We start from the raw sequence: 27,434 nt of genomic DNA, 5'->3' as shown, positions 1-27,434 counted from the left end.
CTAGCCGAAATGGAGGGAAGGATCTCAGCGTGCCTTGTATCTATCACCGAAACGCGGCCGCCCCCAGGAGGAGATGGGGCGGCTCTTGAACGGGGGGACGCTGTGAGTTGAGGGTTGAGTGTCTGAGGAGGGTTTGCACCAGTGGGATGCTGTCACCAGCTTTTGAAACTGGGACTACTCAGACGGTGGGTCCCTTTTAAGCCCCAGCTTGGCACCATAACGTTGAACACCGTTTAGTGTTGTCACCCGCCTTCCTGGATGCGGCTGCGTCGCAGGGATGCTGCTGGCGCGATGCACGCGTGCAGCGGAGAGCCGCTTTAGCCGCGCGCTTGCTGTGGCTTCCGCTCGGCCTCGCCGGCGCTCGCGCGGGCAGCCGTGTCCTGCTGCGTGGGGTCTGCGGGGAGGCGGCGGTGCCTCCTTCGCTCTTCCCGGCTCTGCCGCCTCCTTGCAGCGGGCGCTTGGGCGCTGGGGGAGGCAGAGCCGCAGCAGCGCCTCTGAGCGGCAGCTCCGTCCGGCGCGCTGCCGCAGGGGGTGCAGCGCTCTGGATCTCGCGCTTGACCTCGACGCCCTTCGTCGTCTTCTTCCGACAAGCTGCCCTGCCCTCTGCTGCGCAGAGAGCCGCCGTGCCGCCGCGGGTCGGGGCGGCGGGTGACAGCGCGCTAAGTATCCTCCGCCCTCCCACGTCTGCTGCGCTCGTCCCCAAAAAGCCGCAAGGCAGTTTGCCTGGAGCAGAGGAACGGTTTCCTTGCAGTGAGGTCCCGGCTCTCCGTGCCTTTTCCCGCACAGCACCGGGGCCGGCGAGCCCTGGCTGGGTCTGTGCGCCCTCGCGCTCGCCTCCCCGCGCCTCCCCTGCGCAGGCCACCATCCAGCAAAGCTCTTAAGCGTGCGCTTAACGTTAAGCACGTAAAATAGTTCCCCGGGGAGCTATTCGTGTGCTTAAGTGCGTTGCTGGATCACGTTTGCTGCCGGGATGCTCCTGACCCAAGCTCATCCCGTTGCTGCGGCAGCGGCTCCCGGCCCCCCGGGTGCTTTGCTGTGCCCGAGCCCGTGAAAGGCTGCTCCAGGCATCGCTCGGGGTCCTTCAAGGTGGCACTGCCGGTTTTCCTATTTTGTCCTCTGTGTTCCCAGGATTTATCGTCCACTCCTTGTTGTGGAAAGCGTCTCTTGGACTTGAACCTCTTTAGACCAGGGCCTGTTATTTTGCTTCCAGATCCTGACATAAAAATACCGCATTGTTTTTTTGTTTTTTTTCCCTGATTCCCTGCAAAGTGATATCGTCCTCAGGTCCTGGAGCAGATGGCTCTTGCCTCCGTACTCGTATGCAGATATTCTGCATATTTCTCTGCATTGTTTTTTAAAATGCACTAAGTATATGCATAGAATAATTTAGGCTTGGGCTGCCTTGTGTATAGCCTGGCACAGCTTGTTTGGTGGCAGCGACACATTCCCGGGCGGGAAACGAAAGCAGCGGCACATCTTTCCTGGCGGCAACGGGGGCTGCGTGCTGCGGACTCGGGCCGGCCGGCTTTGCCCAGCGCTTTGTAAGCCCCGGCCGGGAGGCGTCAACGCTGTGGAGCGTTGTTACTCCAAGGGTTTAGATCGAGGCCTCGTTTTAGGGCTTTTTGTTGTTCCAAGGGGATTTCTGCTTTGCATTTTGCAGGCTCGGGAGTTCTGGCTCTCCTCAGCCTAATCTGAAATCGTGCCACTTTTCGCTGCGCTGGTTTAAATCAGGCTTTACCAGCTGCTGCCCTCTTCTCCCGTGCAGGCACAGCTTATATCCCTGTAAAAGGACTTATTTCACTCTCATCCTCCTCCTGCCCCTCACAGGGCAAAAAAGATAACATCCCTAATCAAATAGTCATACTGGTATCCAGCCTAGCCCACAAATATCAATAGTTTGTTTTTCCTGCAAGATGCGTTTGAGTCAAATACAAGTCACTGAGCTTGTATCAGAGGTAAATAAGCTACATTTAATGACTTGTGTTATACGTGAGGTCAGACAGAATGAGCTAATGCTCCCTTCTGGCCTTAAAATAAATTAAATTTTGAGAAAGCAAAGTTTAGCCCTGAAACTTTTAAGCTGCTATCACCTTTCCTTATGGAAGAGTCTGCACCTTGGGGCTGCGGATCATTCAGCACCTTGTGAGATTGGTCATCCCGTTATTACTGAAATATATCCCTGCTTGGAGGCGGTTTTCTTATATTACCCGATTTAAATGAATGCAGGCAGCTGCTGGGAAGTGTGTAGTGGTGCAAGAAAGCCGTACAATGAAGTGTGATACATTCAAAGGGTAATTAATCCCTACATACCAGCGGCAGGCTAGCTTCCTCTGAAATGTTGTTCCAGCAAGCCTCACGGAAGATTTTGAACAATTGCGAACCTTGCAGACAAATTACGGGTTTCTATTATTTCCTTATTTGCATGAGAGCTCCGCAGAAAGGTCTACGCTATAAATTAACTCCCGTGCTTATAAAAGCGCGCGGCGGCGTTGTCCTGCTCTCTGCAGCCCCGTTGCATTCGTTTAACCTGTGCTGTACATGCTCGTGGAGCTGCCACGGCTTTTTTTCCTTTTTTTTTTTTTTAAATTTCTTTTTTGCAGCCAGGATGTTTTTTCTTGCCTTTTTATTGTTCCAGTGACCTAGCAACTCGGCTTTGGTGGAGCCCTGCCAGTAGACTTCCTCCCCGAGCCGTCTGACAGTCTCCGGCAGCACTGCCCTCGGATGGGAGCACAAGTTAAAGCGCCAACGGGCTGGGGCTGCGCGCTGCTTCGCTCGGCCCTCGCGGGGCTGACGCTGCCTCCCCGCCGGGAGGAACTTCCCCGGGGCCTTGAAAACCCTGGAAAGAGGAAGGCGAGATATTGCGGGGGTGACTTGTTGTGTTCTGCTTCTCGTAGGATGTGACAGAAAAAGCCGGGAGGGCTTCAGAAGTCACTTAGACGTTGCTTGGATTTAGCATTAGAAATTTGTGGTGCGCCCTGGAAAACTCGGGGCTGTTGGAGAACTGTCGGTCCCACGCGGCAGGCGGAGAAGGGACGGAGAGGAGGTGTGGATTTCGTAAAAAGCCATGCCTTTGGGGAGATTTCTTTTTGCTCATTTTTATTAACATTTACTTAAACCAATGAGAAGTGCAAGCAAGCAAAGGCAACTCTTCTGGGCTTTACTGCTCAGTTAGGAAAAGCATGAAGGACCCAAGTCACCGCCGTGTCCCCGGGCCCTTCTGGGTCTCTCTGGAGAAGGGGGACACGTGAGCGGGGTCTGGGGGGGATTCGCCCGTCCATGGCCCTGCACAGGCTCCCCGTGTCTGTGGATTAAATCTAAAATGTCCCCAAAAGATAGGTGAGAAACACGAGCTTTTGTGGGCTTGAGCCAATGATCCAGGAGTCTTCACCTCTGTGGGAAAACATTTAGGAGACCAAACCTGGAAAGCCCAGGGACCACTGGCTAAACAGGGCAGTATCCCGTGTCTCCACCGCGCAGGTTTTATCCTTGGTCGCAGGCAGGCGGGAAGTACAAGTCTCATGCTTTTGGGGATGACCACAGATTTGTGTGTGCTCTCTATTTTCAAGTACCTGTTTTTATGCTTTAGGGTATTGCTTTTGAGATCAAAGGTGCACCTTTTTTTCTTGCTGCTGCTCTGAGCATCAGGCTCTGGCTGCCCTCAGCGAACAGCTATTTCTCAAAAATTTGGTCTGTGAGTTCTGGGTAATGAAAATAAAAAAGGGGATGAAGCAAAAACAGCCTTCATCATCTTCAGTGGCTTTACAGGTCCCGGAGGGGAACGTGGTGTGGAAAGGCAGTATATTCTCGTTTAATAAGGTAACGCTGTAAACAAAATGCAGCGGCCCAGCGTAAGAGGGACTGGAAACGAAGCTGCTGTCCCAGCTCTGTGGGCATCAGTCTCCGTACCTGCAGGGCTAAGCGTTAGCTGCAGCCACCCCGACCGCTGCATCCCGCTCCGGCGACACCCCCGCAGACCGGCTCCGGATCTGGAACCAAACCCGCGTGCGGGAGGGGAAGGATGCGGGGACTTGCTGTTCCCGTCGCCTCCAGAGCGCCGCGGCCTCTCCCGGGGCAGGAGGGGCGGCCGGGCTCCTGCCGGCGGCGTTCCCGTCCCATCCGGGCGCCGAGCCCCCGCCGGGCTGCAGCCCCGGCCGGGCCGCGATCTGGGCTCCTGGCAGCTGCAAACGCGGATTAGGTTTTTGCTGCCCGGTTCAGGCTCTCCGGGAGCCGCCAAGGCCGGGAGCCGGGGCGCAGGGCGAGCCCGTCTCCTCGCTTGCCGGCTTGCTGAAACCCTGCCGGGGCGCGCAGGGTGCCCGACCTGTTCCCTAGGCGTTCATTACCTCCTTAAATCTCCTGCCCGTTTTCATTAATGTCGAAAGAATTGGCGAAAGGGGTTAAACACGTGTGGCTAAAAACCTCTTACATTCTTCCCGTGCTTAGTGCACACGAGGGACCTTCTCGAAGGGATATTATCAGCCTGTTTACGCTGGACTGACCAGTCTCAAGTATTTTATTTTATTTTTTTTTTAGTTTCATTCCCCCCCCCCCCGCCCTCCCCGAGCTGCTGCTTTCAGGGCAAGAACAAGGAAGGAAACGGAAAATCCCAGAGAGCCCTGGACAGTCCAGATTTAGGGCTGCAGCTTTTGTTCGCACAAACTCGCTTGGCTCCTAAGCGGCCTCCACCCATAATCATTACATCCGCAGCAGGGTTTCAAAACACAGCCCGGAGCCGCGCTCCTGGTGGCCCGCGGGAGCCCGTGCAGCCGCGCGCTCCCTTCTTGCGCTCCTCCGGAGCCGAAATCTGCTCCTTAACGTTCCCCTGCAGGCAGCAGGGAGTTTTCTAAGTTTAGATCTCTTTTTCCCCCCCCTCCCCGAGCCTCAGATGATGTTAAGATTATGCAATTTAACAGATGTGGGCTTTACAATCATAGCTGCGTTTCCTCCCGGGGAATCTGCTCCAGGTTGGCGCGGGCTGGGCTCGGTGCGGGACAGTCCTGGGACGGCCGTACACCGACCGCATACGGTTTTCTCCGTCACAGGACGGTCCCCGCGGGTGGCCGCCGTCGCCGGCCTGCAGAGGGTGGTTTCATTAGTCGCTGTGCCGCTAAGTCAGTGTTGTACTAATCGCAGCTGCGCTAGCGCAGGTTTCCCGAGCACCACCGTGGGGAAGGAGCGTCTTCTGCGCGGCCCAGAGTCTTGCCTGGGGTCTGCCCTCAGCAAGAAGTGGTGGAAATCCTCCTTCCCTCCTTCATGGTCCCTTCATCCCTTGCACGGTCCCATTAGGTGTTGGGCCTCTGTATCACTCAGCACCGGTTCGTAACCATTGAATTAGGGGTTTTGAAAGCAGTGCAGCTGGCAATGTTTCGACGCGCAGTGGCGCAGCGCATGTCTGGTTTGGGCCTCGGGCATTGCCCGCGCTGCGATGACGCGGGCAAGGAGCGCGGTGGGGACGGTGGTGCAGTCGCAGGCGGCCGGGACTGGCTCCCAGCTCATTAGCAGCTCAGGAAAAACTGCATTTTGCTGTCCCGTGGCTGGGGCTGAGCCTGCGTCACCGCCACGATATTGCCCCTTGCAGCCCAACCTGCAGCCGGGGCTGGAGAGAGAAGCTCGCTGGTGCAGAGGGAGTTACCCCCAACAGGTCTATGTGTGTTTTTAAGAGTTTCACAAGGAAATGGTAGAGCCAGGCTGGCAGGGCAAACCCACAGCCTGAAAAATCTGCAGGGACTTGATCTGTTTTTCCTGGACATGTTATAACTCAGCTCCCAAGAAGCAGCATACTTGGTACGCTTGCAGATCTCCTAGCCGAGATCTGTCTGCTAAGCGTCATTGCTAGTTTTCGCGGGAAAGGAAAGCACCGATTTGGCAGGTGGCGTGACAATTTCGCGTTAGAATTAAAATATTTCTCGTGACAGCTGTGGTCATGAGGAGTTAAAACATGGAAACCAGTTGGCAGCTTAGGATGTGACAAAATTGTTAGTGACAAATCTGTACCTGAGCTAAAGGGCTGCAATGGTTTAAGCCTTTAATACATCAGAGGAGGCCAGATGGTCCCTTGTTTATTTTTTTGGAAGAAGTTTGCATCTGGTCCATCTGCTCCCAATGGAGGGTCACCTTTGAAGACTAATTTCTGCAGGCATGTCAACAAAAAACGAGGTTGCGGTTGTCTCACATCTCCAGTAGACTTGATGGCGGTGCGAGGAGCTGAGATTTCACGTATGGCTTGTTATCGATAGAGCAGACATTCAACCGATTCTTTCAGGTTCCTTATTGCATACCATGGGCCAGATTTTCCAACACAGCTAGGTGAGCTGTACCCACTAAACCGTGTTTTGGCAACATGGTTTTCCTCCTTTGGTCAGGGCATAGTTAGAAGTGCCAGATCACTCTAAAAAGCATGTGTAAATAATACCTTCTTATTCAGCACATCTGCTCCCTGGCTGCATTCAGAGCCAGATTTGCTGACTCCCATGATAAGCTTAAGTGTTTTGCTGCTTTTTATTCCCAGTAGCTCTGCAGAGTCAAACAAGGCTGGAGAAAACAAGTCGAATTATGCTCCAGGATGCGAACTGGGTTCTCCTCTGCCTTTCGTGGCCTCGGCCTGGTTGTGTCCTCAGGGCAGGTCAGACCCTGGCCTTGCTGAGGGCAATGGCAAGAGAGGTTAGAAATCCCCTAACACGTGCAGCGGGCTCGTAACTGGTTACACTGTGCAAACAGGAAAATATCAATGAATCCTTTACTGCCAGACTCCGGGGTGAATTTGCTGGGCTAACAACGGCTAGACAAACAACCAGCAGCATTTTACTTTCAAAGTGGCTATGTTTGATCGAGGGTCATGGATTAAGGTACTCCTTGCTGTCGTTTTCGCAGAGTTATTTTTAAAAAGTGGGAATTGCACTGGGGGCTCTTGCACTTGGCGTGCATGTGTCGTCGCTCCAGGCAGCCTGCTGCAATGCCTCGCCGTGTATTTGAGCGCGCCTTGCTTGATCGCTTGTTGACAAATTACTTGGCAACCTGGGAAGGCACATTTCACCCTGCCTCTACTCATCCCCTGAGGGTTTCTTTAAGCGTCTGCTGCCTTGCCATTCTTCTGTGCTGCAAAGCCGGATGCTGTGGCGCAGTAAGCTTGGGTTGCACATCTGAAAGCTTTTATGGAGCAGGGAACGGAGAGAGATTCAGTGCACCACCCTCCAGCATGCCCAAATTTTTCAGCGTCACTGCTGCTATAAATGGACTTGCGGGCTACGATTACAGGCTGGGTAAATGAACTTGTAAACGAACGTAGCAAGCAGCCCCACTGCGATGTCGATGTCGCATCCCCGCATCCAAATGGCAGCAACAAGCAGCTTGTTAAATGGGACAAGAGGTGGCTCATGCCGGGCTCTAAATGGCACCGGGATGCTTGGGGTTCCCTGCTCCGGGGGCATCGCAGCTGAGCACAAGGTCTGTCATTAAAGGCACCTGGGAGACTACGCTCAGCAGCTGCTCTGGTTTCCTGGTGCCCCGCGTTGTTCAGACTCCTGGAATGAAATGCAGGCTGGGCTACATAAATCTCTTAATTTTTTTTTCTTAGTGAATTTTCACTGAAACTATTGTAGACAAAGAAAGAAGAGACCAGCCCTGAAATGGAGCAGTGACTTAGCTGATGCATCAGATCTTTTGGGCAGAGGCTGAGTGGTGCCATTAGTAGCTGTGCTGATCTCATCCGCACCCTCGGTTTGGGGCGCCCTGTGCCCAACGCCTGGGAGCAGAGCAGGGAGGACAGGACCCGTCCTGGAGCTTGGTGGGTCTCCGAGCTGCCGCGCAGCGAAGTGGGGAGAGTTCCCCTCCCTATGAGACTCCTCACAAGTTATTGAGAGGCTTCAGACCCCGTCATCCTAAACTGATGTCTGCATAGCAAGGTTCCCGTCCTGCCCACTCAACAAGTGGAGCATGCTTTGGACTATTCCATCCTGGAAATTGCATTATGTGCATAAGAAACATGGATCTTAACTTGCAGTTTCGGATGATACAGCCATGATTTGGCTTTGCTCTGACTTGATGTAGGCTGGAGAACATCTGGCTCCGAAATGCCAGCCAAGCCTCAGGGTAGTGAACATGGATCAATCACACTCACTGCTGTTTTGCACATGACCAATGTGAATGGCAATCCTCCTGCCTTGCACACAGCCCTGGCTGGTACAGCTAGCTGGAAACCTGAATTCCAGCAGTAAATCTCATTTAAACTGCTCAGCAGCTGTCATTAAATGCTGTGCTCAAAATGATGTCGGGCTATATGGCACATAAGGCTAACGCTGTAGCTACAATGTTCAGTCCTGCTGCTGCTGCTGCCAGCAGTCAGTGTTAATAATTGAGCCAAGAAGTTGACTACTGAATAACATCTTCAGTCCTTGTTTAGGGCCTGATTTGGAAATGCATTTTGTTTTCAAAGATGCAGGCAGCCATCTATGTGTTTCTGAAGATCCTTTAACACCTGTTGAATTCCTTGCAGGGGCATTTTTGGGGTCCAGGAGGTAGAGCAGGTGGTAGTTTCAGCATCAGTGTGCTAGGAAGGCTTGGACATGAATAAGAAGTGAAGAACGAACTTGTACAAAGAGGGGATGGGGCTGCTCTTGTTACTACATCAGGCCAGGTGGGGAGCAAGCACAGGGAGGGGAAAAACTGTCTAAGCTAAAGGGCAGTGCTGTCTTGGGAACAAATATATATTCAATAAATGTGTTAACTCATTTCCCAAGGAAATGGGAAAATGATTCTGGGCGACTGGAGAGGTGAGAGTTTGGAGCAGCCTTCCTGCAGGAGCAGGGGGGCAGAAAACCCAAATGGATGGAGCATGGCCAAGGGCTCCAGGCCCAAATCATCCATCACCCTGGGGTGACCTTCAGTAGCTGGGTACCCTTCAGTACCCAGAAGGTCGGTTTAATCCACACCATAAATTTCTCTTTTGGTCTCGTGTTTCTGGCTTCAGAATTTGGCACCACAGGCCCATCTAATTTACAGTGGTGTGTATCCAAAAATAAATTTCATGTCTTTGTTTTGATTATGGGTAAATGAGGCCAGGGCTCAGCCTCAATGTCACCGTGACGAGCCTGGCCTGCGCGTTCAAAACTGGTCAGATTTTAATTTTTTCTTCCACCTTCTTTTCTCTTGCAGTCATTGAAAGTGGCCATCAGGCGAGAAGGAGTGCTGACCCCAAAATAAGGACTTCCAATTCTTGCACGGAAAGCACGGACGCTGCACCCACGTCCCCCGGGCGTGGAGAGCAGGCGTCCCCAGGGCAGCGCCGAGGCAGCGGCGCCCTCCGCACCGGCACCGGGCGTTTTCCACGGCATGCGATGGTGCCTTTGATCAGCCGGGCTGCCGTGAGCCCCACTCTCCCGCCCTCGCAAAGCGCTCGTCCCGGTGAGTTTTATAGATGCAAAAATGGTTTGTGAAATATTAGATATTGTCTTTATTTTTTTAATTAGTCATTTTTTTCCGTTTGGGGACTTGAATCTGGAGCCATCACGTCCTCGGCAGATGCCTGGCCTGCCAGCTGTTGGCTGTCCTGGTGTAAACTGCTTACTGCCTTGTGCCTTTTCACACTTTTAAAGAAATGTCTGGATTTTCTTGCTGTGCAGAAATGAAAACAAATTTTGAAATGCTGGTGTTTTTTGATAAGGGACGCGCTCTTTGCCCAGCAGTCCCTCTTGCACCATGCCCTGTGTTAAGCAGAGGAAATATGGGGAATATTGCTGTAACCTCACTTGCATCGTGTAGCGCTGGGTGCCACTGCATGCGATGCTACTGCAAGCCCAGCTAAGACGTTTTAAGTTGTTCAGCAGGAATACTAATTTTCTTGCCCTGTGTCCCAGCTGCTGGAAGTGGTCGCCGCCCGGCCGCTAGCTCGGAGAGAGGGAAAAGGGCTCTGGTGTCTCCCAGCGACCCTGCAAGCACACTGGCACTGCTCAGCCAAGCTGCAGAGGGGACGCCACCGGTTTTGGGAGCTGCCAGCGCCTCAGCTGCTGCGGTCAGCGGGGAAATGCCCCCTGCAACCAGCCGGAGCCGCGGGGCTTCGGACGTCACCACCTTGGACCATATGGCAGGGACACTGCTTCTGCATCCGTCCTCGGACACTGATCGCCTGGGTGAGCGCTGTCCCAATGAAATGCCTCCCTTGCAATGTCCGTAGATGTCGTGGTGACTCCTGAAGGGCTACTTTGGTAGACGCAGAGCGTGGGAGCAGCGCTTTGCTACGTCTATGTCTACGTCTACGTCTTCGTCTACGTCTGTGTGTTTTCATTTGCTTTCCCCTCTTGCCTTGCAGCCAGCGGTGGTCCCTCTCCTCCAGCGAGCGGCTCGGCGACGCAGGAGCAACCAGCCAGTCCTCGCACTGGTGACATGGGAACTTCATCCACTGCCTCGAGGAGCAGCGCGGGGACACTGCCGCCACTGCCCAGCAGCTCCGTCTCGAGCTCGGGGGCACCCGGCTCACCAGAACAGCCCCAGTCCTTGCCCAGCACTCCCAGTGCCCGGACTGGTGGGAGCAGCCACGCGCCAGACCCCAGGCACTTCACGGAGGACTCCACGAGCCCTTTGATGATGGCATCTCCTGCCTCGGAAACTGCTTTCAGAGGTGAGCTTTGCTGGCCTGCAAGTTTGTTTTTTAGCTTTAAAAATATCTTTAAAAGCCTTTAGATAGCTTTAGTTTTCTTTAAAATAAAAAAAATTGTAGAAAAGCCTTTTTTGGCCTGCTCTAGATGCAGGCGAGTAGGCAGCTGCTGGGGATGGTGGGCAGGGAGTGGTGATGGACCACGGCCTCACTCTCCACATGGTTCCCCATAGGTCTGGAGAGCCGGGTCAGCAGCTGCTGGCTTGTCTCGGAGGGACATCGGGGTTTGGGACACGGTGGCCCCCCTTCTGCCCTCGCTGGGCTGCTACTGGTGGGCGCCACGTTCCCAGGGACCATCTCCTGTGCTCCTTGGCCCATCTCCTGCCTTGCCTCCTCCTCTGCTTCCCGGCATGGAGCAAGGGCAGCCCACGTCAATGCTGTTCACGTGGCTGAGAAGCCTTGAGCCAGCTCAGCCTTTGCTAGCTACAGGAGTAGGGGTGTATATGTTTTTTATTGCCTTTTTAAAACGGATGTGGAATATTTTGTGGAAAATCTGAACTTTTCATTGAAACACTACTTTTTTTTTTTTTTGCTGTTCGTTTTCATTTCAACAGTTAGCTGAAGTTCCCTGCAGAAACCAGGAAAATGTTATAGAAAAAATCATTTGATCAAAACCCCCCAATGTTTTCCATTTAAAAAAAAAGAAAAAAAAAAGAACGGGTAGAAACTTTTGGCCTTATCTTATCACAGTGTTTTTTGCCGGGTGGGAAAGTCGCGGTTGGCTGCCGGTTGCAGGGCAAAGCTGCGACCTGAGCTCGGGCCTCGGCGTGCCCGCCCTGCGTTGCTCCTGCAGGAACCGCACTGCTCCGCGTCGCGGGGTGCTGGGGCCAGGGGTGCTGCACTTCTTGCTGCATTCTTCATGGCTTTAGGACGTCTTTTGCAAGCAATGATTTCGGGAGTTTTCAAACCGGAGAGTTTGCCTCACTCTGCAGGAAGTCTCCCTGTACTGAAAACTTCCATGTTTATTGAATCCGTATCTGAGGTTTGGGTGTTACCAGGAGTAAACGCAGCCGTTTCAGGGCTTCCCCATTAACGCTTCCCTTCGCTGTCTCGCAGCCGCTGGGAGCAGCCAGCAGCCGGTTAGCGACCGGGCAGCAGAAAACCGCACTTCGGATTTCCAACCGGGAACGTCCAGCCCCGCGAGCCAGCCCCGGGCCTCGTCCCCGTGGACGCGGGGCGCCAGCGGCTCGCCAGGAGCCACGCGGCTCGCCGGGCCCTCCGTGGACCACCGGCTGCCGCCTCCTCCAGGAAGCGCTGGCCCAGGTGAGCCCCATCAGCCCGCGGGGTCGCACCCAGTTCCCGCGGGTCTGGCAGCCCGCGGGCCTCCGAGTGCCACAGGGACCTGGCCGCGGCCGGGTTTCTCCGCTTCTTCAGCTGTTCGCTGTTGGATCCCATGTTGTCCCTGCGAGAAAAGCAAGAGAGATTGGGCTGATTGCACCAGTCTTGCAGCAAAGGGGGCATTTAAAGCCAAATCCCCGCAGTCCTTGTCCAGTGAATCTGGCCACGGTTCTCCCCAGCCCTGCTTGCGCAGGTTTGCCGTTCCCGAAAATGCCAGGAGCGCAGAGCGCAAAGCCCCCGAGCGGGTGGCCAGCGCTTTCTGGGGGCCGGTCGTGCCACAGAGCTTCCTGCGTTGCACTCCCGTGGCGTCAAGCCGCTTTTTTTTGCAAGCAATAACTCAGGTCTTCCTGAATAGAAGGGATTCATGGCTTTCCAAAGCAGCACTTTGTCCAGATTGAAAACTTCCTATGCTTAATATCCGTACGTGCGCTGTAAGCATCTGGGAAGAAACTGGGTCCATCTGGTTATAATTTTGTACGTATAAATCCAGTTCTTTTATTGTGTCTTAGCCATTGGAAGCAGCTACCAGCCATCCAACTTCTCAGCAGCAGAGGAGAGAATTTCTCATTTTCCTACCACCAGTACGTACGTTTCGACACCATCCACCAGAGGTGGAGGAAGGACGTTAAGGTCGCTACCAAGCAGCACCGGCCTGACCAATGCAACGGAGATTTCCACCTCCAGTACCGAAATGATCCACCCTTTGGATCAGACCCAGTCGTCTGGGACATCTTTGGCAGCAGAGGCTGGTGGTGGTGCAGGTGCCACTGCATCGTTCACGGACCCATTGCTCTCGGACTCTGCGTCTGCTTCGGGAAGCACTTCCAAAAGTGAGTTTTGATAACTAGTTCTATAACTTGGAACATTATTTAAAAACTCTTTATAAACAAAATACATCCTTTTTATTTTAAAGAAAGGAGGAATAATATTGTAGTTGGCACGTTCTGTACGTTTAAAAACATTTCACAGAAATGAAAGTATGGATAAATATTATCCTTGTTAGAAAAGAAGGAGAGATTTTTGTTGAAAACTTTCAGTATTTTGCAAGCAATAGCTTCAGGAGTTCCTATGTAGAGTCCTTTTTTTTTTCTGTCTTAATGATTTCTCAGTAGTAAATATTCTGGAACTGAATATTCATACATATGTTGTCTATGTTAACTGATACTGGGATGAAGTTTACCCAGCTGTTTTAGTTTACATACATGTAGTTTTATCTTTCTTGTATCCTTTTTTAGCTTTTAGAAGCACTTATGAACCAAAGAGCATCTCGGCTGCAGAAGAGGGGACTTTGCGCTCTGCCACCAGCGGTGCTGCCGTGCCTCTGGCGCGCACCAGCGCCATGGCAAAGTCATCAGGGTCTCCAGCCAGCAGCAGTGTCCCCAGAGCCACCTCCAGCACCGATGCGACTGGCTCCTCAGGCGGGACCTCGTCCTCCACTGCAGCTCGGGGACCCGGCGTGAGAGGCTCGTGGGATGCCACGAACGTCACAGCACCTTCCACAGACCCGGTGCTCGCAAGCTCGCACTCTGCCTCGGGAAGCACTTTCACAGGTAAATTTGTTAGGCTGAAAGGAGGCTGTTCTGGGGTTGAGCTGGATTTTGCATTCCCACAGTGCTGTTGTAAATACGGGTATTTTTATTACTGATTGCTTCAAGCTGGCACAGGGGTTTGAGGTGAAGGGTGGGAGGGGATTTCAAGTTTTGGCTGAAAAACTGCAAAATGCTGGTGTACTAGCTCGCTAATGAAATTTCCCATGGCGAGAAAAGCAGCCGATGCTTTGTTCCCCGCCACTCTCAATTAATTCACAACAGTTAAGTCCGCGCGGGTGAATCGCAGTGCAGCGCACACTCCAGGCGAGCCGGTTGAACCTCAGCATCCCCGGCGCTGCGCTGCCCTCGGGTTCTCCCCAGCTTGACAAACACGCTTGGCTAGAAACAGGATAAATTGGGGAAAAATACCATCCTAGCGTGCCGGGGATATCTCTGAGCACGTGAGGTTGACGTCTGGCTTGCACGCCTCATGTCCCCGTGGGCAGCAGCTGAGATTCGCTGCCTGCTGGGGTGCCGTGCGCCTGCACGGTCAGGTCAAGCTGGGTGCTTCGGGGTTTCGAAAGAACCTGAAGACCCCTTTTTTGGGTCATCCTCTGGATGTGCTCTGAACTGAAAGGGATAGGCTCCTGATTTAAACAGGCTCCAAGGGAGTTTAAATGCATAAATAAAGTGTTGTGCACATCTTCACTGTAAATTATTTCCACTTTTCTTTCTTTTAGCCGTGATTTTCTTGGCTTTTTATAAGGCATGTGTGCTGAAGCGGAAAGGAGTCACATCTTCCCAGTGTAGCGCCTTTTCCAGATTGAGAACTTCCTCCGTTCAGTATCTGAACAAACCATGTACCAATTTGTGCATTGCCTAAAAGAGACCATCCATCGGTGTATGACTTTATATGCATAAAACTAATTTGGTTTTATTGTACCTTAGGCGTCAGAAGCAGCCACCGACCAACTAACAGCGCAGCCACAGAGAAAAGAGCTGCTGATTCCTCTACCACCAGCGCCTACGTTTCAGCCACAGCCACCGGCACGGGAGGAAGGACACTGAGGTCCCTAACAAATAGCAGCAGATGGGCAGCAGAAGTCTCTACTTCTGGCAGTGGCACGTCCCAGGCTGTAGGTACAAGCCAATCCTCATCTGTGTCTTCCGTAAGAGAGACCTATGGAGTTAACGGGTCAAGAGCCATCACAGATGTCACCGAACCTTTGGCAGACCCTTTGCTAACACATTCTCACTCTCCTTTGGAAATGCCTTCCACAGGTGAGCTCAAGTTACAAATGAGATACCATTTTTATTGTAAATGAGAGGAGGACTACTATTTTATTTTCCACTTACCTGACTCTTCTCCATAGATCTCAAAACATGTTGCTGCTGTTCAGTATATGCTGTTAGGAAAGATGTAATGTGATTTTTGTGTCTGAAATATTTCAGCTGTTTCTTGAGGAAAAAATTTGGTTTGGGTTTTACAGAAAGGACACATCTTCTGTGAAAAGTCTCATTGAGCCAAGAAAAATAATTTACTTTCAAATCACAAATCTTTTTTTACTATCTCAGATTGCTATCTGTGTTTTATAGGCAAGGGAACTAAGCAAGTGAGGATTAAATCATGTCCCTGCAGTGACAGGGACTTGACTTCAGTTCCTTTGAGTTCCTGCCCTATGTTGAACCCCTTGGACCATGCTGCTTCCCATAAATTTAGTCAGTTCAACAAATTTAAGACAACTTTGAATGTGGTCTCTGAGATTCTTCATGGAGGGATTGTGGTCCTTGACCCCGTTGCAGTGCTGAGGGAGTCTGATCCTGACTAATCCCATTTCTTCAAATTCAATATGTTTTATAAGATCTCTGCACCGCTCAGCATTGCACCTCAGCTGAACTGAATTCCAGGCTTTTCTGAAGTGCTACAATATTTATTTGTTCTAGCAGCGTGGAGTGCAGTCAGCCACATAACGGTGAAATTAAGTGCACAGCATAGTAGTTCCATAGATTTTATACAACTGCACTTTTCTTGACATCAAACCATGCATTTTACAAGACAATTTTCTGTAGAAAGGATCACATCTTTGCAAATTTCCTATTTTCTCTGGATTGACATCTTCTCATATTTTCTACCTGTATATGTACTCTCTGCCTTTGGGTGTTACTGAAGAAAGTTCATCTGTTTATTTATAGTTTCACATGTATAAATTTTTCTTTATCATGTAGCTACTAGAAGCAGCCATGTGTCATTCAGCATCCCATCAACAGAGAAAAGAACTGATTTTCCTACCACCAGTACGTACGTTTCGACACCATCCACCAGAGGTGGAGGAAGGACGTTAAGGTCGCTACCAAGCAGCACCAGCCTGACCGATGCGACAGAGATTTCCACTTCCGGAACCGAAATGATCCACCCTTTGGATCAGACCCAGTCCTCTGGAACATCTTTGGCAGCAGAGGCTGGTGGTGGTGCAGGTGCCACCGTGCTGTTCACGGACCCGTTGCTCTCGGACTCTGCATCTGCTTCAGCAAGCACTTCCCCAGGTGAGCTCTGATGGCCTCTGTAGGGCTCATTCCCATGGATCTCACATATCAGCTCTCTGTGGAGGGATGAGCAGGATGTTAGAAGATGCTGGACAATGATATTGGACTTCATGGAATAAAATTTCAGCTTTCAGTGAAAAATATATTATTCCTATAAATTAGTTGTTTTTTGCATTTATTCACCAAAGAAAACCAGTCTTATTGTGAGAGCAGTCTGGCTTTGAGAGTTGTTGTTTTCCAAGATAGCCAAGAGGACTGTCTTGAAACCGTGCTGTGTTTACAAGAGTGGGGAGGCAACACTTGTTCCTGACTCCCACCCTGGAAAACAAATGCAACATTTACTGATCCTGCAGAACCCAGGCATGCTTTGTTTAAATCTCTCTAAGTTATTCACCACTGCAACCCCACCTAGTTTAATTCCAGGCATTTCTATAGTTGTTCTGGTGTTTGCGAGTGCCAGCAGTCTGGAATGCAGAGCCGGGGAGCGCAGCAATGAAGTGAAGCAAACAAAACATCAGTTCCACGTTTTGTTTTTAGTGCCCTCTTCAGGGTGTCTCTCTGTGAGCAATAATTCTGTATATTCTTGAATAGAAAAGGGTTGCGTCTTTGCAATTAGCATTTTCTCCAGATTTAAATCTTCTCATACATTATATCTGTGCATATACTGTCTGCCTGCAGGTGGTGTTGGGGGAAAACTTGTCCATCTGTTTATAGTTTAATATGTATAACTCCATTTTGCTTTATCCTTTCTCAGCCAAAGGAACTATAATCTCGGCTATGGAAAAAAGCATGTCTGACCCTCCTCTCACCAGTGCGCCCAGCGCAGTGACGGCTACCGGAGGTGCGGAAGGGACTGTGGAGCCTGTGGCCAACATCAGCGCAGCGACCGGTGCTGCAGAAAGCAGCACGTCCTTGGATCTGATCCATCTGTCATCTTCTGTAACGGAGGCTGAAAGGCAGCGTAATATTTCACAGAGTGATGATGAATTCAGTGAGCTTTCAACGCAGCCTCTGCCTATATTTTCTTCCAGTATTTCAATGTCTTCATCTTCACCAAATACTTCTGGTGGGTTGTGTGATTCCCCGCTTTGCTGCTGCCGTAAAGGACACCCCTCCTCCTTCTTTTTCCACCTTTGAAATGCTACCTTTTCCCCTCTCTGTCCGAGTAAGCCATGCCGCACACATCCTGCGTTCCCTGCCCTTCATCTAGTCCCTTTTTGGTGAATGGGACAGCCCCTGGAGAAAGCTGTAACCTGGTGGGACTCACAGGTGGATGCCAAGGCCCTGGGTGACAGGACTGGGGATGGCTCATGCCGGGCTTGCTCACATTTCACCTCCTCCTCTAGCCTCACCTGTTCAATGTTTCTCTAGGTGTTGGATTCCTGTTCCTGACTTTTACGGAATTACAAAGTTTCACCCAAACAGCTTTACAATCCTGTGTTTACAACAGGTTGCAAGAATTTCTAATGGTCCTAAATAAAGTGGCTTTTTCCAGTACTGAGGAATGCTCAGCGTGAGAAGTGACAAGAGATAGGTAGACCTTTCACTGCTTCTTATATCCTGGTTGTCCCATTTTTGTCAAGCCAGCAAAAATCGGAGCAGCTACACATCTGGTGTGCCTTGTCCCAGCCTGTCCTCAGCCAGGGCACTGGTACCCCCCGGAGGAGGTGCCAGGTGGTTCCCTGCCACATCCGTGCTCCTGGCTGTGCTTTCAGGGTCCCACCCTCCGGATCCATGTCCGCGAAAGTTAGCTTGAAAGCCCACTGATCCATCCAAGGCAATTTTCTACTGGATATTCAAGACCAAGTACTACCTCCCTGTCACTGTTCTCCTTCAGAAAGCTGTACGCCCCAGTCTGCTTTCTTTTACCAGTCTAAAAACACGGATATCCTGAGAACTCCAGTTAACAAATAAGTGGTGTCACTAACCGAGCTCCGCCTCCAGCTGTGTGAATTGAAATGTTCAGATTTTAGTCCCTCTTGGGGCCTCAAAGATATTATTAACACATACACACACACATATATATATATATGTGTATATCTCTGCTTTGCAATTCCAGAGAGAGAAAAAGGGGTTTCCGGCGTTCCTACCGAGAGCACGTACATCTCAACCGCCTTTTCCACGCGCGGAGAGGGGACCTCTCAGGCTCCCATTGACCGCAGCACGTGGAGCGAGGTGACAGAAAGCTCCACTTCTCGCCCAGACGTGGCCGGGGAGTCGCGCTCCAGCCCCTTCCCGTCCGCAACAGCATGGCCTGGAGGAGGGCCCGTCTCATCCAGCGGTTCAGGTTATACCGAGCCCTCGGCCGAGGTCACACTTTCATCCCGGGCCTCCACCGAATTCTCTGCCCCACGTAAACCTTCCAGTGAGTTTTTCTGAATGCCAAAATCACTGTTGAATTAGAAAAAAAGCATTCACTCCCACTTTTCCGTGGGCTTGTTATTACTAGCAACACATTTTAGAGCTGTTGCAGGTGCCATGGGCAGCATTTACAAATTGTGATGATTTTGCTTGTTGATTCTGTATATTTGCAGCTGTTGGTGTTTAAGTCTCAGGAATGTGAGCTGTGTTTCCTTGCTATAGGAGATGTCTACTATTTAACTGGGTGGGGTAATAATTATAAATAAATTATGTCGTTACGACTCTAATGATACTCATTGTCCCTGTGCATTTACGTAGGCCTGTTTCTAAAGTTTTCAATGGAATAGGCTTTGTGTGTTAAGTCTATGTTTAAGGTGATAGATTTGTGAAATCTATTTAGTCTGTATTTGTCTGTGCAATTCTATTAATCTGTATTTCAAAATAGAATTACTGTAGAACTCACAAGTACACTGTGACCGGAGATGATAAAATTGAGTGCCCACTTTTCTGATCCCATTTCAGCCACTGGAAGTAGCCATCACTCACTGAGCAGCTCAAGTACAGAAAAAAGGATTTCCAGCGCTTATACTGATGCTGTGTACAGTTCAGCCGCAGTAACTGGAGGTGGAGAGAGGACATTGCGGTCTGTGACAAATGGCACGCTGGCCCGTGGCCCAGAGAGCTCCACGTTGCACGCGGAAATTGCTAATTCCTCCGAAGCGAATCGCTCGGCGCCTATGGAGCAGAGCAGGACTCCTAATATCTCCGCGAGCAGCATGGGCGTCACTGGGTTTGCGACTGAGACCCTGTTTACGCATTCTTCCAAGATACCGACTTATTCATCTTTCCAAAACGATCTCTCAGGTAAGTTAGTGTGTTTGTGTACGTGTGTTTTGGGGGGAAGAGAGAAAGTCCACATTATCCTGCGTTTACCTATATTGTGTGCAAAACTCTCATTCACTGGTACATGAAATATCATCCGTGGCTGCATGCGGGGCGATATTTTCCTATATCTGAGTGCTGCTGCGAATAGCGGAGTCAAAGCCAAACCCCATCTGTCAGGGCAATCGTTCCAGAAGGGAAACCACAGTCCTCAATGCTGAAGCGAGTTCTTGATTCACTAGCAAGGAAGCTGTCTTGCTTTGATGGTCACGTTATTTGTTTGCACCCTAACTGATTTGTTGTCGGTGACGTTTTTGAAAGTGTTTCATGCTGACCTGAGTCCACTGTAGAATTAAATCAAATTTTGAATTTTGAAGATCCTATTCTGTATTTTTGAGATTCCTGAAGTTATCTGTAAATCCTGAAATTTATCTTATAAGATTGGCTGCGCCTTTAATGCTAAATAATCAGAATTTTTGCAAAGTGATGTGCTATTCATTTAAGATTTCCTGCCTGCAAAGCTTTCAATCAGTGAGTTCATGATAAGCTACAAATTAACATAATAATTTCATCCTACAGAGGCATGCAGTTCACTGTGTCTAGAAACAGATTGACACAGGAAGATTGATATTCTTTAGTATGGAATGGAGACTAAGAGGGAGAGGGTATGAGTTTTATAAATCATGACAGATAAAGAGAACAGATGGGTTTTCCTGCTTAGCCTGCCACAAAATATCACAGAACACCAAGTGCTCAATCACATTAAAAAAGCAATACCGGAAGAAGAATTTTTTAGAAACCTATGCTTTCCACAGGAGCCTGTGTCTGTCAGACTTCAACATTTTAGAATGAATTAAGGAATGCAGAAGACTCCTGATTCGATAGCCGTGCTTGGATGGTGCTCGAAATTCTAGTATTTTGGGTCACTACATTACAAGTTGGTGAGGAGTGTGGGCCAGTTCACAGACAAGAACGTTTTGTGTATTTAGCAAGCAACTTTCATATGAAGTCAAAATACTTTCATATTATGCTGTCTTTCTAATGTATTTTGTCCTTTTACTCCAGGCTTTTCAAGTAGCCATCAGCCAGTTGGTAGCATTGATGCTGAGAAAAGGACCTCTGTTTCTCACACAGACGGCACATACATTTCAACCACGTACACCAGAGGTGGAGAAAGGACCCTCCTGTCTATATCAAATAGTAGCACCTCTGCTGAGTCTTCGGAAAGTTCCACTTTTTTTTCAGAAATTTCCAGCCCTTCTGATTCATCTCAATCTTCTTCTGTGACCCAGGACAGAAGAAGCAATGTCTCCAGTGACGGCGGTTTTATTGAACCATCTACTGAGCCTTTGCTAGTACATTCTTCCAAACCATTGACTTCTGCTTCCACAGGCGTTGTACAAAATACAACCGTCTTGGATACTGACTCTGAGTTGTTGCCTACTGTCAGATCATCTCTATCTTCATCAGCATTTCCATCCTCTTCATCAGCATCGTCACTGCATTACTCACTGTCATCAACACCATCACCAACATACCTTTTTGCATCATCAGAGTCATCTGAGCTGCTGTCTTCCTCCGTGATGGCATCATCGCCCCCTCTACAGGCTTTGTCAACTGCTGTACCCACTTCCTCATTGCTTTCCCCATCTTATTCTTTAACATCTTTATTACCTCTGTTTTCTTCACCATCTTCCATGTCGCAGTCCAACGACAGCAGTCAAGCAAGCACCTCCGTAGCTACCACTGAAGTCAGACAGGTGCCCTCTACAGCTGTCATCGCTGGGAGCTCGCCCGGAGAGACCAGCAAGCCCAGTGGAACGCTCCAGCCCCAAAACAGCACCGTCTTCATCTCTGCAGGGTCTCCTCCTCTTCCCACAGAGCCCATGGAGCAGCTTGGCAGCCGCGCTGTGTCCATGTCTGCTCCTCCGCAGGTAACTGAGAGCCCCTCGCCGAGGGTCACTTCTCCCAAGGGGGGCAGCTTTGGAAAGACAGTGCCGCTGCTCACCACAGCTGGTGATACCCCACATCCTGGGACGACAGAAGCACCCCGCAGTGCCTTACTGAGTACAACAAACCAAAGGGTTGTCCCCCCCGCGGTGGCATTGACTACAGTGAAACCCCCTGTGCTGACGACACCTGCAGTTCGCAGACCAACCCCGGCTCATCCTAGCACTACAAAAGCCGACAGACCCCAAACGCCTGCTGCCACTAAAACAGTTTATGCCACTGGTGAAAGTACAGAAGCTATTGATCATAGCACTGCAAGTACTGGTAAAGTCACCGAGGAAAACATCCCAGTTACGAGTCCTTCTGAAGCACCTCCACCCACCAAGACCACTGTAAGCGTTGCAGCTACTTCGGCCGCTGCTACCAAACCAACGACTGTCACTCCGTTGAGTAGCACAGCAGGGCTGAGGACGTTGTTGCCTGTAACAGGTAACGTTTCTAACGGCGCTCATCAGCGTTGGGGCTGGGACGCGGGGGCCGGGAGCATGCGGGTGCCACTTGAAGGGTCTTTGGAAGGTTATGTAGCGAACAAGTCTATTGTCAGCAGGACTGGAGGATAAGAATTTGGTCTTCGTTATTGGTATTTTTAAGATCAGGCTGTAGCAGTCAAGCAGAACTGCTTGAAAAAGGTGAACATTTTGGTGGGCATTTTTGATGAAAACATTAAGCTGAAATTTGGGAAATTCAAAATAAAAGCTGAATCGCTTTCCAGGTAAGCTTAGGATGCACAGTCTTTATATTTCTCTTGAAAAATAGATCAATATGTATTTCTTCATGAGAAAAGGCAGTCGGCCAGTGCTTGGTATTTGTGTTGGAACTCATTCTGTTATTACGACCTATGATCATTTTCTCCCCGTCTCACTAAATAATCTCCTTCTAAAAGGCTCGTCCCTTCTCCTGTTAGGTTACATACCACAGTCTTGCTGAGTGTATTGGTGCAACCACAGCTATGGAAGAAAAGCTGAGAAATGTGCTAAGCAAGTGTTTCAGATTTGCTTTTTGATTACTTTGTAGTTCAAGAGCATTCTGTGAATCTATACTGATATTAGAAACTGGGAGAGTTATGCTCGGGCAAATTCTTCACCCTATAAAACCAGAATGCATAGCTTTGCAAAAGCAGGCATCTTCCCACTTGGCCAAGGGGGAGTTCTTTCGAGGGGTGAGCTGGGATGGTGACTCACGTCCTTTGGAGGATAGGGGAGTTTAGAAAAGGTAGCTGTGGTTAACTGCAGCATATTGGAAGGAGTTTAGACAGCAAAAAGCCCTGTGGATGAATAAAGGATTTCATTTATTACTGCTACCAGGCTCCTTATCTCCTCGAGTAAATACATTAAGCTATGTTTTATATGAATGGAAGGTGATTCTATATTTAAAGTTCAGAAACCTGACCCTAATGCTGCTGTAGGATATGGTGCGTACTAATTGCGTTACTGTCATGAAATACTGACAAAAGTATATTCTGCATCCAATAACTAAGTATTTAAAGGTTATTTCTCAGGCTGATTGGTTTTAATTATAGCTATGGCTTCATACAAAAAATTCACTGTAGGTGAATGTTTTTTTTAATCAAAAAATAATGGAATGTAGCCTTTTTACTGTCTGAGTCCATTTTTGCCAAGTTACTCTTTCTTTTAAATACCAGGTTTTGCCATTTACTATAAAGGAAAAGATCTGTCTGCTCCCTTGGATGTGAGGCTTTGTACTTGGGGTTTAATACGGTTTTGCAGCTCCGTGACATCTTCCAAACAGATGCTAATGAAATGATTACCCTGGCCGGTTTGCCTTTCTCGTGCACTAGTCCCACTGTCAGAGCAGCAGAATAAATATGAGCTGTAGAATAGTCCTGTGCTGACATCATGGTCGTTAAAGCTGGGGAAGAGACTGCTGTCAGACTTCCAGATTCTGGGGGAGAAAACAAGGAATAGTTGTTAACGTTTTTACCATTCTCCCTGCACCTGACTTAGTGAAGTAGAAAGCTCTAATTGCTGTAAGGGAGGAGGCTGCTGGTGTCCCAACTGTAAAAAACAACAAACTGCAGGAGAAAGAAGTGAAAGCCAACATTTTAAAATATGCCCACTCATTTCTGGCTGCTTAGATCAGAGATGTTGGATTGTCTTCTCGCTGGTGCTAAGCTAGGCCTGCCAGACCGCTCGAAACGCAGAGGTTACCCCCAATCGTGTCCCAAAGCAGAGGTCAGCTTGGGTCTGTACAGCCTGCCTGATGCCACAGGGTGTCGTAGTGTCGTCAGAAACAGCACGCGCGAGTTTGACTCCCCTGTTTTGTGCTTTAACCCCAAAACCCATCCTTCCTGCCTCCATCAGAGTCCTCAGCAGGAGCCACAAAACAGACCCGAGTGGCATGCAAGCCGGCTTGCGTGCCGTGTAGTGCCTTGTCCTGGGCAAGCCCGCAAAGCTGACCTTGCACGCATGCATGCTGTGAGTCATACGCACAGCGGGAGAGGCATTTTTGACCAGGACAGGATCATTTGGGTTTTTTTAAGTGGAAATATTAGATGTCTTCTCCAGGAGATTTTGTAGTTTGAGTTGTCTAATATATGAAGCATCTGAAATTACCATCACTGATCCCCCGAAATATCTCATTTCACAATTGATGTCTGCTTCCCAAAGGCCCGTTCACACGATGGAAAGTGCATTACCAGCAGTGTCACAGGCTCAGGGAAAGGAGGCGATAGCAGCCAGGGCTGCCTACACCTTACGTAGTAAATCTACAGACTGCATCAGACAGCTCAATCCATGTTAAAGTACTAGCTTTGATTCCCATAGTTCATGGAAAAAGGGCTTGGACCAAAAGCGCAGAACTTGGGACTAGGAGCTTTAGGAGCCCTGGTTCTGTGTTGAGTTCTGGCTGTCAAGGTCACTTCATCTGTCCCTTCATGCATAACTGTAATGTTGTTTATCTCTGAAAAGCACTTGGAGATCTGCAGATGAGCAATGCTGTAGACAAGCTGGGTATTAATATTAACATGGGTCCCAAGAGCTTTGGAATGAATATTCAGGAGACAGTGTTTTGTATTTGTTCTTTCGACTCCAACAAAATAATTAAGAACAGGATAAATAGTAAGTGCAAATGATGCAATGAATCATCTGATAATGCTCAGAGGGTCACAGAAGAGGAGCCAAATGGATTTTTTTTTTAGTCCAGCAGTTGATGACTTTTGCGATTCTGTAATTACAGGCTGTGTTATTTTTTTCCCCCTTTTGTAGATGTGGATGAATGTCTTTCCAATCCTTGTCCTGCCTTGGCCACATGCAACAACACCCATGGCTCCTACATCTGTCAGTGTCCTCTTGGGTATGAGCTGGAAAAAGGAAAGTGCAATTTAGGTAAGAGAGCAAAAGTGAAAAGACAGGGGGGAAAAAAGACAGAAATAATTATATGTAATCTTCTGAAATAAATTAACTGAGGCTCAAACTAGTTCTTCAGGAGTTTAATGTACCTTCCAGCTACCACTTTGAACAAGAACCCTTTATTGTTTGTACAAGTGCGGTGTCCAATACCTGCCACGTTAGGATGCCCCAGGGAGCAAAGGCAGCGATAGCTAAGGATTTCTAAGCCTGCCTCAAAAATACAGAAACAGAGCGGTGGGCTCAGGCTTATTAGGAAGCACAGATGTGCCAGTTCTGCTTTTAATGTGTTTTACAACACCAAAGAACAATTCTGCCAATTCTCGTAGGTCCCAGGCCTGTAAAACCGGGAGATGAGGCTTGGCTTCATGGAAGTGAGTGGGGCTATTGTGTGACTTGACTTCAGTGGGATCAACCATGTGCATAAGATTAAGCAGCCGTGAAAGTCTTTGTAAGATCAAGGACTTGTTTCATACCTTTAACAGTTTTTATGCAGCATACTTATTATTTGGGACCTTTATATTAAAGGACTCTGAATCTCAAGGACCTTACAATGTCCTGTTGTGATGGGGAATTTGTTTTGGTAGCTTTTCTTCTGACCCTTAATCAGAGAGGATTAGTGGCATGGAAATTTTGCTAAGGAAACATGACTGAGGTGTCCCTGAAGGGTGTTTTGAAACATTTCCTCGTGGCGAAATGTGTCAGCTTCTAACTTAGAGAGTTGTTTTGATTTTACTTCAGACTGGGATATGGGCAGATCATATAAATACTGTGAAGGTGATTCTTGTCACATTTTTACCAGGGGTTGTTATACTGGAGCTGTCTGATTTGCGATTTGTGGTGAAGATAGGCTCTGTGGATGGGAAAAAATGGGAAAGAATTAGAGGCTTTATAATGTTATCTGCAACTATATTTGTTTTTCTGGTAGAACATAAAACTTGAGCTCTGAGTTCTCATTTCCACTGAGTATCTCATGACATTTAATAAAAGATTTAGGGATATTATCTCTCCAAGTCTGGACAACTTAGGTTATTGCATTCTGCTGCCATGAATCAAATATAAATCTAAACATGGAAAAATACATCTTTTGGATGTTCTTTCAGATGTCATTGCTCATTCTCTCCAACAGCTTAGAAATGAAAACGTTCTTTTTATAATGCTTTATTTTGACTTGCTGATTTGCTTTTCTTCCATTTGAGGGAGGGGAAAAATTACCCAAATTTGGCACATTTACCCAAAGTTATTATAAATAGCTTTGGTACCAGAAACTGTCTTGTTAGTAAATTTACCCATCTCTCTCTGCCGGTCAAGGGCTCCCTGTAAATTAGACTGTGTTGCTTAGATAGCTTTGGTTCACAGAAATGTGTGAACTTTGTGGTGAAATGCTGATTGTTTAGCAGCATCGAGCTCTGGAATTTAACTGGCGCTGCGGGAATAACGCAGAAACTCTTGGGAAAAATTCCACAGTCTTTGCTTTATTGGTACGACAGCTCTCAGACTCAAGCTCTCTGTCCGCTGTGTGAAGGAGTTTTCCGTTCAGATAATCTCTCATATGAGCTGTACAAAATCTCAGCTACGCATGGTGGGAAGGCACATGTTCCAACTAACTCGTCTTATTCTCCTTTTTAGTAAGAATATTTATTGGCCAGGTTCCCCTGAAACTGAATATCACCCATGGGAAGTATGCAGAACTCCTCCACGTCGAGGGTGAGATCCTCGCGATGGTGAGTGTCACTGCCAGGGCATCAGCAAATACTGCGTCGTACAGGTTCCCTCCAAACCTCTTACGGCTGCTAGAGGAAGCCACGAGACCCTGGTTTGTGGATTTAGCTTTTTTAATCATTGAACCTTCCTGGTTGGGTATGAGTAGGACCAATGAAAAAGGAGATATCTGGCAGGAGAAAAGAAACCAAAGCCGCACTTTGAGGTGGGGACCATTCATCCCCTGTTTACTCAGCACCAGCACACTGGGATGCATTTTCCTGAGCCTGACTGTAATACTGGAAATACTAATAATATTCTGTCTGCCGAAGAGCACCCATATCACTCATAGGGGTGATCCTCATATCACTGAGTGAAACTCAATACTATTATTTGGGGTTGGAACTTAGTTCTTTCTTTTCCCTCTAGGCTAAAGGATGGTTTTTTCAGCTTGTGTATAGTGCTAAATAATTATATATACTTTTAAATCTTAGTACGCTTCTCTTCGCCTGCTCTCCCCAGGCTGTCAGGCCAGCGGTGGAGAGATCTTGTTCCTAGGGGGCTGAGTGCATTATAGGAAGATAATGCATCTACCCAGAAAATCTCGCAGCCCTTTCTGTGAATAGATGGAGCTGGTGGCATGCTCCTGTGGCCTCCCTCCAAAGTCGTCTTGTTGCACTGCATTTTCCAGTGCAGGCTTTTAAAGAGTATTAATGCTTCTGCAGGGTCAACATTGAAACAATACCTCTGGGACTCCCCGTGGGCAGCAGTAAATCCTGCATGCGCCAGCCTGGCACATGACAGTTTGCCGGCTTGCTCTTAGCCAAACCCCGTGGCCCCAGCAGAGCCCAGCCCAATACACCTGCATCGCGGCAGCGTGTCTCGGCCGTGCTATTGCAATCCCGCTGCCCTTGCTCAGTGCGGAGCGAGCACTGGGTGAGCCTGCGACTCCCACAATTTGCTGCGCCCTCAGTCGCTTCCGAAAGTCCCCTGGGATGGAGGTTTGTATCTCTGTGAACTATGTAGCCAGGTCACCGCAGGAATAAGTTCATCCCATAA

At 49.2% G+C, this 27,434-nt stretch overlaps 1 protein-coding gene and 1 long non-coding RNA gene across 2 annotated transcripts in view; both read left to right on the top strand.

Moving 5' to 3' along the window:
* Positions 1 to 10,074: 10,074 nt before the first annotated feature.
* LOC136992355 (uncharacterized) lies at positions 10,075 to 11,761 on the top strand. The gene is made up of 3 exons (XR_010884606.1): positions 10,075 to 10,121; positions 10,301 to 10,609; positions 11,702 to 11,761. It is a non-coding gene; the product is annotated as an uncharacterized lncRNA (long non-coding RNA).
* Positions 11,762 to 11,811: 50 nt separating this feature from the next.
* HEG1 (heart development protein with EGF like domains 1) overlaps positions 11,812 to 27,434 on the top strand; it is a gene marked incomplete at its 5' end in the record, with an annotated part of 35,783 nt that continues 20,160 nt past the window's right edge. Inside the window, 11 exons of the mRNA XM_067298637.1 lie at positions 11,812 to 11,908; positions 12,493 to 12,813; positions 13,219 to 13,533; positions 14,461 to 14,793; positions 15,739 to 16,056; positions 16,811 to 17,122; positions 18,116 to 18,421; positions 18,940 to 19,281; positions 20,365 to 21,738; positions 24,534 to 24,653; positions 26,304 to 26,398. Of these exons, the coding sequence (XP_067154738.1) occupies positions 11,812 to 11,908; positions 12,493 to 12,813; positions 13,219 to 13,533; positions 14,461 to 14,793; positions 15,739 to 16,056; positions 16,811 to 17,122; positions 18,116 to 18,421; positions 18,940 to 19,281; positions 20,365 to 21,738; positions 24,534 to 24,653; positions 26,304 to 26,398 (3,933 nt within the window). The remainder of the gene's footprint in view (positions 11,909 to 12,492; positions 12,814 to 13,218; positions 13,534 to 14,460; positions 14,794 to 15,738; positions 16,057 to 16,810; positions 17,123 to 18,115; positions 18,422 to 18,939; positions 19,282 to 20,364; positions 21,739 to 24,533; positions 24,654 to 26,303; positions 26,399 to 27,434) is intronic.

This window comes from Apteryx mantelli, chromosome 6 (genome assembly GCF_036417845.1).
Source record: "Apteryx mantelli isolate bAptMan1 chromosome 6, bAptMan1.hap1, whole genome shotgun sequence".
NCBI lineage: Eukaryota > Metazoa > Chordata > Aves > Apterygiformes > Apterygidae > Apteryx > Apteryx mantelli.
Note: the sequence above shows the minus strand (reverse complement) of the source record. Positions and strands in the feature narration are given on the sequence as shown.